General features: G+C 37.2%; 1 protein-coding gene across 4 annotated transcripts in view; it reads left to right on the forward strand.

Annotated features, from left to right (window-relative positions):
- The first annotated feature begins 36 nt into the window (after nt 1-36).
- LOC107689618 (vesicle-fusing ATPase) overlaps nt 37-19,251 on the forward strand; it is a 22,740-nt gene continuing 3,525 nt past the window's right edge. For 2 of the 4 annotated variants that reach the window (XM_016487678.1, XM_016487680.1), the window contains exons 1-18: nt 37-117; nt 10,318-10,403; nt 11,849-11,948; nt 13,188-13,227; nt 13,320-13,486; nt 13,578-13,685; nt 13,793-13,868; nt 13,965-14,120; nt 14,304-14,503; nt 14,617-14,782; nt 15,550-15,624; nt 15,736-15,923; nt 16,018-16,113; nt 16,237-16,393; nt 17,208-17,341; nt 17,497-17,563; nt 18,560-18,639; nt 18,779-18,913. In XM_016487678.1, the coding sequence (XP_016343164.1) occupies nt 106-117; nt 10,318-10,403; nt 11,849-11,948; nt 13,188-13,227; nt 13,320-13,486; nt 13,578-13,685; nt 13,793-13,868; nt 13,965-14,120; nt 14,304-14,503; nt 14,617-14,782; nt 15,550-15,624; nt 15,736-15,923; nt 16,018-16,113; nt 16,237-16,393; nt 17,208-17,341; nt 17,497-17,563; nt 18,560-18,639; nt 18,779-18,913 (2,043 nt within the window). In that variant the 5' untranslated portion in view covers nt 37-105. Of the gene's footprint in view, nt 118-294; nt 315-7,197; nt 7,290-10,317; nt 10,404-11,848; nt 11,949-13,187; nt 13,228-13,319; nt 13,487-13,577; nt 13,686-13,792; nt 13,869-13,964; nt 14,121-14,303; nt 14,504-14,616; nt 14,783-15,549; nt 15,625-15,735; nt 15,924-16,017; nt 16,114-16,236; nt 16,394-17,207; nt 17,342-17,496; nt 17,564-18,559; nt 18,640-18,778; nt 18,914-19,251 lie in introns of those variants that run through there. The other 2 variants (XM_016487679.1, XM_016487681.1) reach the window with 2 other exon arrangements.

Genomic DNA, 19,251 nt, shown 5'->3' on the forward strand with positions numbered 1-19,251 from the left:
GTCCATGCGCATGCGCAGCTCTCACCTGTGTCGCTGTCCGCTGCTGTAGTGCTGCTCTAGTACTGCTGTGTGGAGCTCTTCCGAGCAGCAGCATCTAACGCAAACATGGCGACCCGGGTAAGATATGCTTCCATTTGAAATATTCAACAATTAAGCTTATACGACATTAAGAATTAGCGCTGAGTTTAAATGTAACATAACATTAAACAACAATCGCTCCGGAGAAGAGCTGTCTCGTTTTCAAAAAAAAAAAAAAACCTTTCCAATTTGATGCCACCCACTGGCATCTTTCTAACGCAAACATGGCGACCCGGGTAAGATATGCTTCCATTTGAAATATTCAACAATTAAGCTTATACGACATTAAGAATTAGCGCTGAGTTTAAATGTAACATAACATTAAACAACAATCGCTCCGGAGAAGAGCTGTCTCGTTTTCAAAAAAAAAAAAAAAACCTTTCCAATTTGATGCCAGCCACTGGCATCTTTCCACAATATAACCACCAGCCTACAGACAGTAGCAGGTGGCGATACGGTCACCTTTGAGCACCAATGCAGATCTGGTGTTTGGTTTACATTATTATTCATAGCGTGCTAATATATGGCTACCGCACAAGCATACGCGGGAAGCTTTGAACAGTAGCCTAATAATAACAAGCCCCTATGAATACTTGAATCTCGATGGTGGCACATTAATTTATTTTCCAGCATTTGTGTGAACCGTGAAATAGTGGTGATTGTTGTGATTGTTTCTAGTCTGAGCCCATCGGTAAACAGACACAAGCCTAAAATAGAACCGAGGTGGTTGTCCATTTGCTTTAGCCCATCGATTCGGTACAACATGAACCAGCAGGCGGTTGTCTCGTTAGTCTTTTAAGATGTGTGTTAATATCTATGTGTACAGTAGCCATGCACCGTATTTTGTGCTGCAGAACGCTGTCATGAAGAGTGAAATGACAGGACTGTGCTCGTTCAGCGGATTTAACCTTGACATGGCTCGCGTAATGCTCACATAAGCTCATCACACCACACTGTTTCTGCTTCGAGAGCTCGCGATGTATAACCCCAAGCAAACCTGCGATTTCCCGTTCAAAATCATGCTTTCGCTTCAAAATGTCCACAGAAACACATAGCTCCACCAATACGAATAACTATATTTTGTGCGCAAAGCTACAGCACTCCCTCTCCGTGCTGTAGGGCTCAACGCGAGCTTTGCCTGTCATTGTGAAAAATGCTTTCAAAATGGCATCATTATTGTCTTTAGTTTTATCTGTGGATAAACTGAGATTTCAGTGTTTCGTTTAGGTCCTTGTTTATTTATTTACTTGCTTATTTACTTATTCATTCATTTATTCAATATCAATATAATATTATTAATAAAGGTTTTTTAGTAATATAAATAACATTTATAAATAATATTAATGTTAATTATGTAGTAATATAATATTTATTTATAAATGTTTATTTTTTAATTTTAGAAATTATTTTAATGAAAATTTTATGATTATATATATATATATATAGAGAGAGAGAGATATGTTTAATTTTCTTTTTAATTATCATTAAAAATAAAATGGGAGATCATGTAATTCATGCCATACTCTTTAAATGCACTGCAATATAGTGGGGATTTTAATTATGGTGGTAATCAAGCCAAATATTATAGGGACATTAATAAAACACAATAGGTATTTGGGATGTAATGGGACAATTAGGCACAATCAAAGTGCAATAAAATTATTATTTTTTTTATTATATATTTTCAATGCAATCTGCCTATATACCATTATTGTTGTGTGTGTGTATATATATATATATATATATATAGTGATATACAGTGCTGTGAACAAGTTTTTGCCCCCTTCCAGTTTTTTTATTTTTTGCATATTTGTCGCACTTGAATGATTCAGATCATCAAACAAATTGTAATATTACACAAAGATAACCTGAGTAAATACAAAATGCAGTTTTGAAATAATGATTTCATTTATTAAGGGAAAAAAGCTGCCCAAACCTGCCTGGCCCTGCGTGAAAAAGTAATTGCCCCCAAATCTAATAACTGGTTGTGCCACCCTTGGCAGAAACAACTGCAATCAAGCGTTTGCAATAACTGGCAATGAGTCTTTCGCATCGCTGTGGAGGAATTTTGTCCCACTCTTCTTTGCAGAATTGTTTTAATTCAGCCACATTGGCAAGTGAGGCCTGCAGTTCTTTAGATGTTGTTCTGGGTTCTTTTAGGACCTCCTGGTTGAGTCGCCGTTGCGCTCTTGGAGTAATTTTGGTGGGCTGGCCTCTCCTGGGAAGGTTCACCACTGTTCCAAGTTTTCTCCATTTGTAGATAATGGCTCTGACCGTGGTTCGCTGGAGTCCCAAAGCCTTAGAAATGGCTTTATAACCCTTTCCAGACTAATACATGTCAACTATTTAGTTTCTCACATGTTCTTGAATTTCTTTAGATCGTGGCATGATGTGTTGCTCTTTAAGCATGCTTCACTTTGTCATACTGTTCTTTTTAAATTATTTCTTGATTCAACAGGTCTGGCAGTAATCAGGCCTAGGTGTGGCTAGTGAAATTTAACTCCGCTCTCTAAAATAATGTGGTTAATCACAGTTCTTTCATGATTTAATTTTTCACATAGGGCCAGGAAGGTTTGGACAGCTTTTTTCCCTTAATAAATGAAATCATCATTTAAAAACTGCATTTTGTATTTATTTGCCGCATCGCTGTGGAGGAATTTTGTCCCACTCTTCTTTGCAGAATTGTTTTAATTCAGCCACATTGGCGGGTTTTCCAGCATGAATGGACTGTTTAAGGTCATGCCACAGCATCTCAATCGGATATAAGCCCAGACTTTGACTTAGCCACTCCAAAACCTTTATTTAGTTTTTCTTGAGCCATTCAGAGGTGGACTTGCTGGTGTGTTTGGGATCATTTTCCTGCTGCATAACCCAAGTGCGCTCGAGGTCACAAAGTGACAGCCGGACATTCTCCTTCAGGATTTTCTGATAGAGTGCAGAATTCATGGTTCCATCAGTTATGGCAAGTTGTCCAGGTCCTGAAGCTGCAAAGCAGCCCCAGATCATCACACTACCACCACCATGTTTGACTGTTGGTATGATGTTCTTTTTATAAAATGCTGTGTTGGTTTTACGCCAGATGTAACTGGACACACACCTTCCAAAACTTTTGTCGCATCAGTCCACAGAATATTTGCCCAAAATTCTTGGGGATAATCAATATATTTTTTGCCAAATGTGAGACAAGCCTTTGTGTTCTTTTTGGTTAGCAATGACTTTTGCCTTGTAACTCTCCCATGGATGCCGTTTTTGCCAAGTCTCTTTCTTGTTGAATCATGAACACTGTCCTTAATTGAGGCAAGTGAGGCCTGCAGTTCTTTAGATGTTGTTCTGGGTTCTTTTAGGACCTCCTGGATGAGTCGTTGTTGCGCTCTTGGAGTAATTTTGGTAGGCCGGCCACTCCTGGGAAGGTTCACCACTGTTTCAAGTTTTCTCCATTTGTGGATAATGGCTCTGACCGTGGTTCGCTGGAGTCCCAAATATAAGCATGCTTCACTTGGTCAGACAGGTTCTATTTAAGTGATTTCTTGATTCAACAGGTCTGGCAGTAATCAGGCCTGGGTGTGGCTAGTCAAATTTAACTCAGCTTCCTAAAATAATGTGGTTAATTGCAGTTCTTTCATGATTACTTTTTCACATAGGGCCAGGTAGGTTTGGACAGCTTTTTTTCTTTAATAAATGAAATCATCATTTAAAAACTGCATTTTGTATTTACTTGCATTATCTTTGTGTCGCAGGGGGCAAAAACCTTTTCACGGCACTGTATGTAGATTGCATAAAAGACAGCAGATTATACAGTCACTGTTTACTATAGCAGTCACTGTATTTAATGGCTTTAGTATGCTTAAGGTAGGACAGAACATGCCAGTGAAAGAGCAGGTGAGAGCTGTTCAGAAATGTGTGAATGCCTGTCACACTCCCACGAACAACTGTAAGAAAAGATGAGTCACACAGTGTCAATTGTTTTATTAAGCCCATCAGAGTGAACATTGGAAAATCTGTTATTCAGGTTGTTTTTGCTGTGATGCCATTGTCAGCAGAACAATTTATTCATTCTTTTGGTTATTATGAGATATTTCTTGTAAGCTGAGCTGATCAAACTAGACCAAGCCAGACAAACTCTGTGTGGGCATCCTTCACCCACAGAGTTCAGCTGAGTGTTAAATTACTTAATACTTCACTGCCTTCTCAGAGAGTGTATGAATGATACACAGTCTGGTTGTGTCTGTCATAATGCTCTCGATAGATATGTATGAGATATGTGAGCTACTGGTTGTCTCTTAAGAGTATTTCCCCTTTAATTCCCATTTCCTCTGCCTTAAATAAATGCTTCTGTAGGACTAATATACATCTCTTTATTTAATACAAAATTACTACTAGATAAAGCTTTTTGAATTAGTGTATAGGCTTCTGCGTGTGGCATGGGCACTAGAATAACTGCCAAGCTCTATAAAGTATATTAAAACTAAATGAATAATTGATATGGTTGAGAAATCCTCCCCATCAGCTGTAGCTCTAATCAAAGGCCCTGCATGAAAGCTATTTTTTTATTGTTGTGAATGCTGCACAGCTAATTAACATCATACGAGGTTTCTTATCATCTATACATTTAAAGCAGCATTTTGGCATTGATTTCTTTCTTAAGTCTACATTTTACCCATTAAAACCAGTCTTTGCAGACATTAATGGCTTCTTACTTCAATTAACTCACAAGCAGCAATCTTCATCATGCAATTATTTTACATCAAGAAGCTAAAAGCATTCCACATGAGCCAGAAAAAAAAAAACTGATCATAAGTGATTAAAAGTTTTCTCTCTGCTCAGGAAATGATTTCAACTATGATCTCCCTCTGGGGTCATTAAAAGCAAATGATAAATTAGAAAAAGCTTGAAATGTGTTTCAGGAATTGCAAGTCATGGCAGTGATATAACATTTACATCAGACTAATTTAATGTTAATTTTTTAAGTTTTCTTTATTAAAAGGAATTTTATTTATTTTTCTGCTCTGACTGTAGAATGATTTTTAGTTAAAGCCCGTTCACACCAAAAACTATATTAATAACACTGATCATAATTATATTAGTGTCACATGGTTTTGTTCTGTTTATTATAAGTGTGTGGTGCTGTTTTATCGGCTGCTTTAAATGCTCAAGCTCTTTAAAGTCAGGTGGATTCTGAAAGTGATTCCAACGATATAGTTACCCTTTGTTGTTACCGTTATAGTTCACTATCATCCTTGATGTAAACGGCCTTTAGCCTTTTGTGGTTGACCAATCAGGAAGCTCAATGAGCTGCATCATTTCCATGATATGGAGGTTTATGAGGAGAGGTTTTCTCTGTGCTAGTTGTCCTATATTAATCTTCATGTTTTGCATGCTATATGTTATAAGGCTCATCCTCCATTAAGTGTGATATATCAGGGGTATAGTCCATAAACCGAAAGTAATACAAGCCACCCCTGTGTCCCGGTGTAATTCAGTAGTCTAGCCATTTGAAGTGTCTGAAATCTCTGCATAGGTTGAACCTTTGTTTGTCTGTCGATCTTATCTCTGTGATATGTGCTGCTTATGAAATGGCCACGGAAACTAATAATGCTTAATCAAACCCTCAGGGTAGATAAAGTCATTAGCTCGTTAAAAGAGCAGTTGTATTCAGTCCTGTGACAGGACGTCCTCTGTGCAGTCAGGAGTTTCTTCTGGACAGTATTGATCAGGCTTCTCCTCATTCCTCATTGAATATCTCTCCAGAGGCCCAGCCTCATTAAACATGGAGAGCAGTGCTGCTTGAAATAGATTTTTACTCCGTATACTGACTGATGAAATGGCATGCAGCATTTTATTTTGTTTATTCAGTGCTGAATTATACTGCAGTTGTCTTTCTTTCAAAGCTTAATTTTTGCTCATGTATTGGCTGCAAAACAGTAAAAACGGCAATAATGGGAAATATTACAATTCAAAACAAGTTCTCTATTTTATATGCAGGTGCATCTCAGTAAATTAGAATGTCGTGGAAAAGTTCATTTATTTCAGTAATTCAACTCAAATTGTGAAACTCGTACGCCGAATTGAGGCAGTAATTAAAGCAAAAGGAGCCCCTACCAAGTATTGAGTACATGTACAGTAAATGAACATACTTTCCAGAAGGCCAACAATTCACTAAAAATGTTTTTTTTTATTGGTCTTATGAAGTATTCTAATTTGTTGAGATAGTGAATTGGTGGGTTTTTGTTAAATGTGAGCCAAAATCATCACAATTAAAAGAACCAAAGACTTAAACTACTTCAGTCTGTGTGCATTGAATTTATTTAATACACGAGTTTCACAATTTGAGTTGAATTACTGAAATAAATGAATTTTTCCACGACATTCTAATTTATTGAGATGCACCTGTACTTTAAAATGTAATTTATTCCTGTGATGCAAAGCTGAATTGTCAGCATCATTACTCCAGTCTTCAGTGTTACATGATCCTTCAGAAATCATTCTAATATGATGTATGCTAATATGCTGATTTGCTGATCAAGAAACATTTCTTATTATTGTCAGTGTTGAAAAAGTTGTGCTGCTTCATACTTTTATGGAAACCACTATACATGTTTTTTCAGGATTCTCTGATGAATAGAAAGTTAAAAAGAAGAACATTTGAAATAGAAATCTTTTGTAACATTATAATTGTCTTTACTGTCACTTTTGACTAAAAGAATGCATCCTTGTTGATGTAATTTTTTTTGTATGCAAGTAATGATTTTAAAATGTATGTCTAGTACTGATTTTGGCCGACAAAAACTATCTTTATTAGATTTCGGTTTTCATAAAATATATATATATATTTTTTTTTTTTGCTTTAATCTCTGACCACTGACATGATGAAGTGTGTTGACGTGATATATTTTTCAGCGTGTGCATTAAATCTTATTAATGCAACTTTTCATATTTCAAATGATTGGTGAAAGTACCTACACATTCCCCTATACCACATCAGGGTTTGGTTTGCCTGCGATTTGTCTTTGCTGCTCCTTCAAGCACACTTGCAGTTGATCCTGATTCTGCTCTGCATGCTGCCTCATGCTGCACACTCTGTTGTTTCTCAACCACATGCTGTCTTCGGCTCAATGTGGTGCTGGCTGTCTCAACTGTTTGTCTTATGTCCTTCTGCCCTCCCTCTTGCTTGTGTGCATTCATTGGCCCCCAAGGTTGTAATATTTTTCAAGGTATGTATGCTTTCCGAATGCCCTCTGCCTCTGCTTGTCTCACTTGCCAGATTTAGCTGTATGCTTCACTTGCACTAGCTTTCTGCATTGCCCTTAGTGTCCTGAGAGCTGACAGGCTGTAACCCCTGTTGCTATGACCCTTCTTGGTAGCAACGACTCGAGGGAGCACTACAGTGGTTCAATGCCCTAACTGCGTCACACAATGCCATAGACACAAAGCATCCAAATCAAGATCATCTGCCTGTGTTCTCACTCTCAGGACAAATAAAGGTTGATTTGAGGTTGAGTACTAAAGGGCCAGCTGTAACGACTGAATGGTGCGAGGGCCTGTGGCGAGTTTATTATGCGTGCTGGCAGGGAGCCATGGATTATTGCTTTTCTGACCTGCAACTAAAGTAGGTCTAATTGCTGGACCACTCTTCATTAACCGGATTATATCAGCCTGTTGAGGTAACATCCACACCCAGGATTTGAATCAGATACAAACCCTCAAAGAGCCATTTACTGTCCTTTAGTTCTGCTTCCTGGCCTCACACTGGAATTCATCCAACATCTTGCCTTGAAAGTCACCAAGAAATCTAAATTGACATTTATTTATTTTTGTTCTTCTTCAGTGGAATAGTGCAGTGTCTACTTTTATCTGTGAACATCATTACTTTGTTTTTTTTTAAATTCAGTAATTGTTTAATTAATTACATCAACTTCCCCTTCCCCTCCAGCAATCTGTCAATCACTGTTCACAAGTGGCAAAGATCCAGTGATCAAATGAATTTCAGGTGGACCAAATCAAGTCCCGTCGTTTTTACTCATTTGAGAAGCCATTTCGCTCAGATATGTATGTCACAATAGGGAAGAAAAGACGATCACAACTTTCATCGTGACTTTAATACCACTGACAGAAAAAAATAGTGCAAAAATGGTACCTTTAGGGGTACAACAGCTTGTCACTCCTCTAAAACAAAACCTCTAAAAAGTATATATAAGTAAACTACTCTAAATCTTTTAGGGGTAAGTAAGGTACAAAGGTTTGCACTTTTTGTCTGAGAGTGTTATTAACTTTCTCAGTTTAGGTTACATTTCTTTAGTTCAACGTTTATTTCTATTTTCCATCTTGTGCTGTTCTGTAGACAAGTGTTCCTCATTATGTACAGAAAAAGCATGGTCATGTCTTCATTCATTGTTAAATCATTGTCATGTTTAATCTTTATTGCCAGAATCTTCAGGATAATCAATACTTTATGATGCTATGTTCCAAGGATTGTGAAACATTCAGAAGTAATTTTCTGTCTGTACTTTCTGTCCGTCATTTGTTCCATTTTGTTATTTAGTGAAAATTTGGCTTCTTGAACTTGAGGTTGTTTTTGGTAATTGCATCATTAGTTGATTACCCTGTTATTAAGATCAGCTACCTTTTTTTTTTTTGCCAAAGATTGTTTATAATTTTAACTAGTTAACTAATGTTAACATATTCAGCATTTTAAACTAAAAATGTATAGAAATTAGCAGTAACTTTGATTAATATATGCAGTGAAATTATTGATGTTAATTCATGTGAACTATAGCTTTAACTACCTGAAAAAAAGGTTTTTAAAGATCTGAACTGTCTAAGTTTTGTTCTCTTAATCTCTAATTGTTTTCACTGAAGCTTTGTTTTCTGGTTGAGTCATTCATTATCTTTCTTTCTGTAGCACTCTGTGCTTTTTGTATACCCAGATGGGAACAGTGTGCAGCCCTGCTTTTCAATTAGCTCTCCTTTTTTTTCTTTTTCTTTTGTAGTCTGTTTTATTTATGGTTCTTTGTCTAGTTGCATCAACCAAAGAAGGAACAAATAAAGCTAGAACACCCATGAACCTTCACTGTCAGTCTTTGCTTAAAATATATATATTTTTTGTCTTTTATGTTTCTCATTTACCCGTTTAACACACTGGTGCTCTCTTGTAGACAGATTTATGATTATATTTTCGCTACTGTTCCCTTGCCTTTTTGTTTATCGCCTCATTTGTTGTTATCTAACACTGTTTATATCAAACTCCTGGTATGATTGGCTTGGGGTTTGTAGGATCTCTATTGCAATAAAACATGATGCATGTGATCCTGGAAGGGATGATTGGATGAGGTCTTTAAAACAACAATCTCAGTGCTTCGAATGTTGGACAAGTTTTCAGCTTGCACAGTAGAAACAGCTTTCCATCTTGCTATTTTGCACCACGGGATTTTCTATTTTTAAAATTCATGGTTTCAAAAATCATGGGAACTCCTTCATATGGTGTGGTTTACTGTACATTTTTCATGAGGAGAAAGATCTTTTCATAAGAAATGACACCCAGTGAGCTAATATAGCAAGATGCAAATATTAAAGCTGAAGTGTGTAATTTCTGTGCCACTAGCAGGGTTGCCAGGTTTTCTCAACAAAACCCCCCAATCGCTATTCAAAACTAGCCCAAATAGTGTTTCGAGGGGGGTCCCCCGTTAAAAATAGAGTTCCAAGAGTAAAGTACACGTTTTGTGGTGGGGTTCCCCTGGTAAAATTCGCATTCCAGGGGCTAAATATCACGTTATTGAGGTCGCTTCAACCAGCGGACATGAAAAACAACCCGGGGCAACAGTGTTAAAGTAGCCCAATTCCACGGGAAAACCGCAGACTTGGCAACACTGGCCACTAGCCCCACCGAGTGAAACTGCAAAGGTGATCGTTCCCAAACAGGTTTGCCTGAATACTCCACCTAACCGCCATTGGTCAGTCAAACAGATAGCCCCGCCCCCAAACCACGTCATTGGTTGAGCCCATGTTTTTCTGTCAAGCTGCTCAAATAAATTTGAGGATATTTCAAAACTAAGAGCACTATAACAAAGAGGCACAAAACTAAGGGAAATTAACTGCTGAAAGGCTTATTTAACAAAACATAAATTACACACATCACCTTTAAGCTTCAACATCAATGGTCAGACGTCTTGTTCTCATATAAGGCCTTTCTTCTGCCTCTCACCATGTTACACTCTCTCTTCATTATTATCTGTCTTTCTGCAGATGATGCAAGCGGCTCGATGCCCAACAGATGAGCTGTCACTGACGAATTGCGCAGTAGTGAGTGAGAAAGACCTGCAGTCTGGACAGTGAGTATTCACCCACACCACAGACTCCACAGATTCATCACATTTGCACACAGAAGCCAGTTAAGCTTATGAAGCTTTGACATATGTTAGGTAGCAAAGGAACAGTCAGTTCTTGAAATTCAAACATTTGATACAGGAAAAAATGAGCAAGTGAAAAGGTCTGAGTGACTTTGACAAGGGCCAAATAGTGATGGTTAGACAACTGGGTCAGAGCATCTCAAAAACGGCACGTCTTGTGGGGTGTTCCCGGGTGGCAGTAGTCAGTACCTACCAAAATGTTGCAAGGAAGGACAACAGATGAACCGGCGTCAGGGTCATGGTCGCCCAAGGCTCAGTGTTGCTCGTGGGGAGCAAAGGCTAGCCTGTCTAGTCCAATAACACGAGAAAACTATTGTAGCTCAAACTGTTCAAAAACTTACTGGCCATGATAGAAAAGTGTCTGAATGACTCAACACACAGTGCATCCCAGTTTGCTGTGTTTGGGGCTGACGACCTTGATGACCCCTGTCCAAAAGTGCTAAGAAATAAAAGTTACCACAGTGTCTCGTGTATATAAAATGTGTGGCCAAAAATATTCTCACAGATTTAGTAGAAAGTTATATTCTTGTGGGTTTGGTAGGGAAAAAAAAGCTTGAACATACCTTATAAGGGTTAAATTTACTCTTTAAAAAATCACTTCTATGGGGCAAATACTGCCTCTTAATAAAAACGTTCCTGTCATTTCTTTTAAGTTGTGGATACTCATTAATCACATGTAACATGTAGTACACAATATCTTTTTGCAGTTGTATCATATGGGTGTATCTAACACTGTAGGGAAGGTTTCAAACATATAATTAGTGCTCCAGCAGCAGAGCTGATGATTTTCCCTAAGTGTGTGTGTGTCCTTGGGATGCTGAATCATTCCAGACATTAACTCAGGCTGACAGAGTCTGCCGCAGTGCCTCCTGCTGATGCCTCATGTCCAAGAATATCACAGCATGAGGGCCGATTTGTGTGGGTTTGTGTTGCCATATTGATATATGGCATGTTAATGTGTGATGTAAATTGATGTATCATGTAATAAATAATAAATATATATTTTGGTGGAAATGACAATAAAGATAGTGGTCAAACCTTCCAGTTAGACCCTAAGTATTTAGTCATCACATATAAAAATATTATATTATCCATGATTATGGTTAACTTGTGCTTTAACTGAATGAATAGTTCAGATGTAAGGTTACTAAAAAAGGAACCATTGTCAATGGTTCACACATATAATCCCATGTGCTAATCTCAGATTATGTAGGATTGGTGCAGTTATACACATAGGCAGTACTCGACTAAAAAAACTAGTTAAAGTGATATTTCCAGATAAAAAGTTATCATAGTTTCTGTTAAACACTGTATTTTTGATCCTTGTGTCATTGTAGAAGTTGAATCTTTTCTGCCTCTCTCTCCAGGCATGTGACTGTGAGGACAACACCCGCCCACAAGTTTGTGTTCACTGTGAAGTCTCACCACTCTGTGCTTCCTGGAACCATCGCTTTCAGTTTGCCACAGGTGCAGGACTCCTGCCAAGATCTTTTACTTGTGACACAGACACAACAGAAGACAAGCACTTAACATTTTATCCAAAACAACAGATAACCAGACATATTTAAAGGGCTAGTTCACCCAAAAATGTCTTTTGAAACCTGTATGATGTAACCTGTATGAAACCTGTACATGACCTTCCGTGGAACACAAAAGAAGATATTCTGAAGAACATTGATAACCAATTCAATTCAATTCAAGTTTAATTGTATAGCGCTTTTCATGATACAAATCGTTGCAAAGCAACTTTGCAGCAAATTAAGTTTCTACAATATTTAGTGGTAGCTAACCATCTTAAAGCCTGCCCTTGAATACCTGTATAGTTTTGCAATTGATCTATGAGTATTTCATGATCAATAGCAGTGTTTCTCAGCCCTGGTCCTGGGCGCCCCCCAACACTGCACATTTTGTATGTATCCCTTATCTGACACACCTATTTCAGGTCCTGGAGTTTCTTTTAATGAGCTAATGAGTTGAATCAGGTGTGTTTGATTAGGGAGACACACAAAATGTGCAGTGCTGGGGGGCGCCCAGGACCAGGGTTGAGAAACACTGATCTATAGTGTCAAAAGCTGCACTAAGATCAAGTAAAACTAGCAATGAGATGCAGCCTTGGTCTGACGCAAGAAGCAAGTCATTTGTAATTTTAACGGAGCACAATTGAGCAGACACAACTTTTTCTAAAATTTTAGACATAAACGGAAGATTTGAAATGGGTCTGTAATTAGCCAGTTCACTAGGATCTAGTTGTGGTCTCTTAATAAGAGACTTAATAACCGCCAGCTTGAATGGTTTTGGGACATGACCTAAAGACAACGACGAGTTAATAATATTGAGAAGCGGTTCTTCTGCTACAGGTAACAACTCTTTCAGTAATTTAGTGGGTACAGGATCTAACAGGCATGTTGTTGGTTTAGATGCAGTGATAAGTTTATTTAGCTCTTCCTGTCCTATAGTTGTAAAGCACTGCATAACCAAACAGTTTTGGTTACCACTGACTTCCATTTTATGGACTAAAACGTAGTTGAAAATACTTTATGTTCCACAGAAGAAAGAACTGTTTGTAACGACACAAGAGTGAATAAATGATGACATAATTTTCATTTCTGGGTGAACTGTTCCTTTAAGTACAGATAATCAGACGGTGCTTGTATTTTTATGGACTTTTTGCTGTTTTATTCATTCTCTTCTTACTTTTTCTTAAAGAGGAAATGGGCAGGCCTGTCCATCGGACAAGAAATAGAAGGTGTGTACATGGCTCTTAGGTGAACATTTGCAAAAAACACACAATTTTTAGATCAAATACTCAAAAAAATTATTATTTTTCTGTCATTTCAGTGGCCAACTACAACTTTGACAAATCCAAGCAGTGCATTGGTGCAATGACCATTGAGATTGACTTCCTGCAGAAGAAGAGCACCGACTCCAGTCCCTACGACTCTGACAAAATGGCTGCTGAGTTTATTCAGCATTTCAACAATCAGGGTTTCACTGTGGGGCAGCAGGTCAGAATCACATCACAAAAACTGAATAAAAAGTATCTGATGTTTAATTATACGTGCTCATTTTTTTTGTCTTGTGCTTTGCCTGTCATAGCTGGTCTTCAGTTTCTGTGACAAGCTCTTCGGCCTAGTTATCAAGAACACTGAGGCGATGGACTCCAGCATACTGAAGGGCGAACCAGCATCTGGCAAAAAGCAAAAGGTATTGGAAAGAGAACAGAAATACGGAATTTGCACTTAAATGTCATATAAAAAAAAAAAAAAATGTACACAGTTAATCATCCTTTGTTTTGACATCTAACTTCACAGATTGAGATTGGCCTGTTGGTTGGAAACAGTCAAGTGATCTTTGAAAAATCAGAGAGCTCGTCTCTTTCTCTAGTTGGTGAGTTTTATCACACTTACAAATAAGTTTTTCTTGCCATACAAACAGCCTTGTAACTCAGCACTGAATTTTCCTCTTTGTCCTCATGCTCACCAGGCAAGGCTAAGACCAAAGAAGCCCGTCAGACGATCATTAACCCTGACTGGAACTTCGAGAAAATGGGCATCGGTGGTCTAGACAAGGAGTTCTCCAGTATCTTCCGCAGGGCTTTCGCCTCTCGAGTTTTCCCACCAGACATTGTGGAGCAGATGGGTTCGTGCTGTCTTCACTTTCCATTTTGTTATGTAATCTCGTAAAAAGCATCCACTCACCAGAACGGTTTATTCATGTTGATGTTTGTAATCATTATAAAAGCATTACTCAGATGCATTGATTGTGGATAATGTGTGTTTTTTTGGGAGTGTCTGTTGAAAAAGTGAGTTGTTTTCTCTGCAGGTTGTAAGCATGTGAAAGGCATCCTGCTCTTTGGTCCTCCTGGCTGTGGTAAAACGCTGATGGCCAGGCAGATCGGTAAGATGCTGAACGCCAGAGAGCCAAAGATAGTCAACGGACCAGAGATCCTCAACAAGTACGTAGGTGAATCTGAGGCCAACATTAGGAAACTGTTCGCAGATGCTGAGGAGGAACAGAAAAGGGTGAGATGACAAACTGCCCTCTTAAACGCACTGTCCTTATGATACCATACATTATTGTATTATAGTATACTGTCTTCTCTGTCTTTATTATAATTCGGTGTTTTTCTCTGCAGTTGGGTGCTAACAGTGGCCTGCATATCATCATCTTTGATGAACTGGATGCTATCTGTAAGCAGCGTGGTACAAGTTCCGGCAGCACAGGTGTGCACGACACTGTGGTCAACCAGCTCCTGTCCAAGATCGATGGAGTGGAACAACTCAACAACATCCTCGTTATCGGTGAAGAACAGCAGCTAATATATGTTCTGTTGCTTTGCAATATTTAGTAGTCATAAAAGAACTCTAAATCTAAGATTGCAAAGAAAGTTTAATACTACATACCAAGTTTTTCACAAATCTAATGTGACTTTTGAAGAAAAGAAAAAAAAGATTGATTAATGTACAAAAAACTTGTAATAATAATAACAACCGTTTTTAATAATAATAACAAAATATTTGTATATAATTTTATTATATAAATTAATATATAATAAACACTTTTATTGTTGAAAGCTAAACATTTGTATAATATTAATTATTATTAATAATAATAATAATAATTATATTTTTGAACTATTGTTATTGTTATTTAAATGTATAAGTAATCTAATGATTGAAAGATAAACATTTTTATAATATAAATTATTAATAATAATTACTATTATTATATTTTTACTATTGTTGTTATTTGGGAGGAATTTGACTATGTGACTTGAAAGAAACAAATAATTACTGTACAAAAATGTTTTTAGTTTTTAATAACAATAACAATGATAATGATTATAATTATATAATCAATTATTATTATTAACAAAATATTTTATTATAATTTTAATATGAATAACCTAGTAATAAAAACGTGACAGTAATTGACCATTATTATTATTATTATTATTAAATTACTGTCAAGTTTTTATTATGTCATTCATATTGAAATTCACTGAAAATCTCAAATACTCTGTTTTATTTTGTTTTTTCTAACCTGTGCATTTGTCTTTGTCTGAAAGGCATGACCAACAGGCCTGACCTGATAGATGAAGCTTTGATGAGACCTGGCCGATTTGAAGTAAAGATGGAAATTGGTAGGACCTCAAAGACTTGCCCTTTGTTTAGCAACAACAACGACAAGAAAAATTCAACACTCTCTCCATCACTGTTCATTCTTACCTATCTGTCTACGTCTCATCACCCAGGTTTGCCGGATGAAAAGGGCCGTGTTCAGATCCTGAACATTCACACAGCTAAGATGCGTGAGTTTAACCTCCTCTCTGGTGATGTGGATGTTAAAGAACTGGCTGCTGAGACCAAGAATTACAGTGGAGCTGAACTGGAGGGCCTGGTCAGAGCCGCCCAGTCTACTGCCATGAACCGCCACATTAAGGTGCAAAGTTTAATGATCTATGCATTCCTTATCAGGGATATACTTTCATAATACCCCATTTGAAAGGTCTAAACTGAATCAAGTTGTATTCCAGGCCACATCTACTGTAGAGGTGGACATGGAGCGAGCGGAGAAGCTGCAAGTCACTCGAACAGATTTCATGGCGTCCTTGAATAATGACATTAAACCTGTAAGTTTCTGCCTTGTTGAATAATTAATAGCTTTCATCAGCAGAGGGATTGCAGAGTTCAGAGAGTCATCTGCAGTAGCTGAACTCATCAAGTGAAACCATGTTATCTTGTACTTTTGTTAGGCTTTTGGCACCAACCAGGAAGACTATTCCAGTTACATCATGAACGGCATCATTAAGTGGGGTGATCCAGTGACCCGAGTGCTGGAGGACGGAGAGCTGCTGGTGCAGCAGACTAAGAACAGCGACCGCACTCCACTCGTGTCTGTGCTTCTTGAGGGTGAGCCTTCATTTTTAACATCAAAGTATGCTGAGGCTGATGAGACACGGGGCAACTTTTTGAGCAATGTTGCCGGGCAACTTTGGGCAATGCGGTCGTAGATGGGCAACCAGGTGAGACACAGTGCCCACGACCGATCTAAAATATCCAGATAGAAATTTGTTACCCATTCTCAGTGGAAAAGTGCCCAAGAAATATTGCTCAAAAAAAGTTGCCCCGTGTATCATCAGCCTGACTGTTCATCATAACACAGGAAGGACGCTCCATGAATGTCATTCTCACAGAATTTTATGCTAATATTACGAAAACGTTCAGCAAATATTAACACCAGGCCCTTCTGAGAATGTTGTTCACTCAACATTATTAGAAAGTTCATCAAGTACATATAACATCACAAGGATGTTCCATAAATGTTTTTCTCATGTTTTATGATAACGTTATGAAAACATTCAGCGTCATAATGGCATTCAGAGAAGTATGTTGTTCTCTAAACATTATTGGAATGTTCATCAAGAATAAAATAACATCATGAGGATGTTCTATGACTGTTGTTCTCACAACATTTTATGCTAGCATTGCAAAATATTTTCTTTTAATATTATGAGAATGTTCAAGAATCATCAAGGAAAAGTAACATCAAAAGAAGATTACACACATATATCTAATGTAAATAACGTTATAAGAAAATTCCATAAACATTATTTTGAGAATGTTTTGTTTTAACATTTACAAAATGTTTGGTAGGATAATCTCTGTGTTCCAATCCGATGTAGACTATTTTTCAGTCCTGACACGCCATGTTTTTTTGCCACAGGACCTCCTCACAGTGGAAAGACAGCCCTGGCTGCCAAAATCTCAGAGGACTCGCAGTTCCCCTTCATTAAGATCTGCTCTCCAGACAAGATGATTGGCTACTCAGAGATCTCCAAATGCCAGGCAATCAAGAAGGTTAGTGGTAACATACTGTATGCTCATAAATTTGATCATTTTAATTTAAATGTTATATTTTTACACAGATAAACTATTCACATTTTTTTTTATTCTCAAAGCCAAAGTTATTGTATTGCACACTATCATTAAAAATGTTCCATATTTCTTCTCAGGTCTTTGACGATGCTTACAAGTCTCAGCTCAGCTGTGTTGTGGTTGATGACATTGAGCGTCTGTTAGGTTAGACTGTTTTATTATTTAAATAGTTGATTTTGTTTTTTTTAAAGTAGGGGTCTTCAACAGGGAAAACTGCCAATAACTGATTGATTTTTAATCATTTTTTGTGAAAAAGGTTTATAAAGAAATGATTGATTCAGTCCGTGTGGAAGAACTTGACTGGTCTGCAGAAACCCAGCGGAACACCTCTGCTCTGGTGTGACTTTAAATGCAGACCTTGAGCCAAAAACACATCACCAAACACCAAGAATATCATTATATGCTTTAACATTAAGATTTGTACTCATGGAAAGTAGTCAAACCTGATTATTAGAAGGGGGTGTCCTAATACTTAATAATAATTTTTTTCATACTAAGTATAGTTCAAATCTATTAACATATTTACTGACATATCGCTCGAGACTTCGTTATGTTAACTGAACTTTATGTGGAGTACTACTTGTGCACAATGCACATTTCTTAATATTAAGCTTAAAATGTGTTTTAATGTCACTATTGATGAGGATTGTATGATCTTTGAATAATATCGGTCTTTAAATGCAAGATATTTCAAGTGTACCTGAAGTATACTTGCAGTAATTCCACTTTAGTACAATCAAATATACTTCAGTATATCTTTAGTTGGACTTCAACACAATTAAAAATGCATTAAGTACAAAATTAGTTGTTTCAATGTAGACTTTACAGTAAATATACCAGTTTAGCATACCAAAAGTACAACTGCAGGGTATTTTTATTAAGCACATAAATATGTAAATGTATGTGTAGTATACTTAGAATGAAATAAATGTATTTCAAATACATTTTATTACATTTATTTTTCACTAGGGGTATCTTTAACTTTCATGTTTCATTGACCCTCCCACCTTAAAATGTATCAGATAAAACTAATGCACAAGTATATGACTCTGTACTTACAGCAGTGAAGACCCCTAGTTTAAAAAAAACTGCTATATTACACTATTAATGGTTTTCTAATAATTATGTGTGGTGAAACAGATTACGTGCCGATTGGTCCTCGATTCTCCAACCTGGTTCTTCAGGCCCTGCTGGTTTTGCTGAAGAAGACTCCACCTCATGTAAATTCTGATGCTTTTTACATAAGGGTCATATTTGTTCATATGTGACGGTGTTTTAATCTTTTTTTCTATCATTGAATGCATTTATCTTGTTAGATTTTGGGCATAAAATGCCTGGTGTTCTTCTCTTGACCGTAAGGGCCGTAAGCTGCTGATCATCGGCACCACCAGCCGTAAAGACGTGCTGCAGGAGATGGAGATGCTGGATGCGTTCAGCACCACCATCCATGTGCAGAATATCTCCAGTGGGGACCATCTGGTTGAAGCTCTAGAGGTGAGATGAAATGAAAGTCAGAGCTTATTTTTAAAGAAAAAAACAACAGATGTGCTGTACTATCTTTCTATCTATCTATCTATCTATCTATCTATCTATCTATCTATCTATCTATCTATCTATCATCTGACTTTTTCTATTTTCTATCTGACTTGATCTATCTATCTATCATCTATCTATCTATCTATCTATCTATCTATCTATCTATCTATCTATCTATCTATCTATCTATATCTTCTGACTTTTTATATCTATCATCTGACTTTATCTATCTATCTATCTATCATCTGACTTTTTCTATCTATCTATCTATCATCTGACTTTTTCTATCTATCTAT

This window comes from Sinocyclocheilus anshuiensis, unplaced genomic scaffold, assembly GCF_001515605.1.
Source record: "Sinocyclocheilus anshuiensis isolate Anshui unplaced genomic scaffold, SAMN03320099.WGS_v1.1 scaffold813, whole genome shotgun sequence".
Taxonomy (NCBI): Eukaryota; Metazoa; Chordata; class Actinopteri; order Cypriniformes; family Cyprinidae; genus Sinocyclocheilus; species Sinocyclocheilus anshuiensis.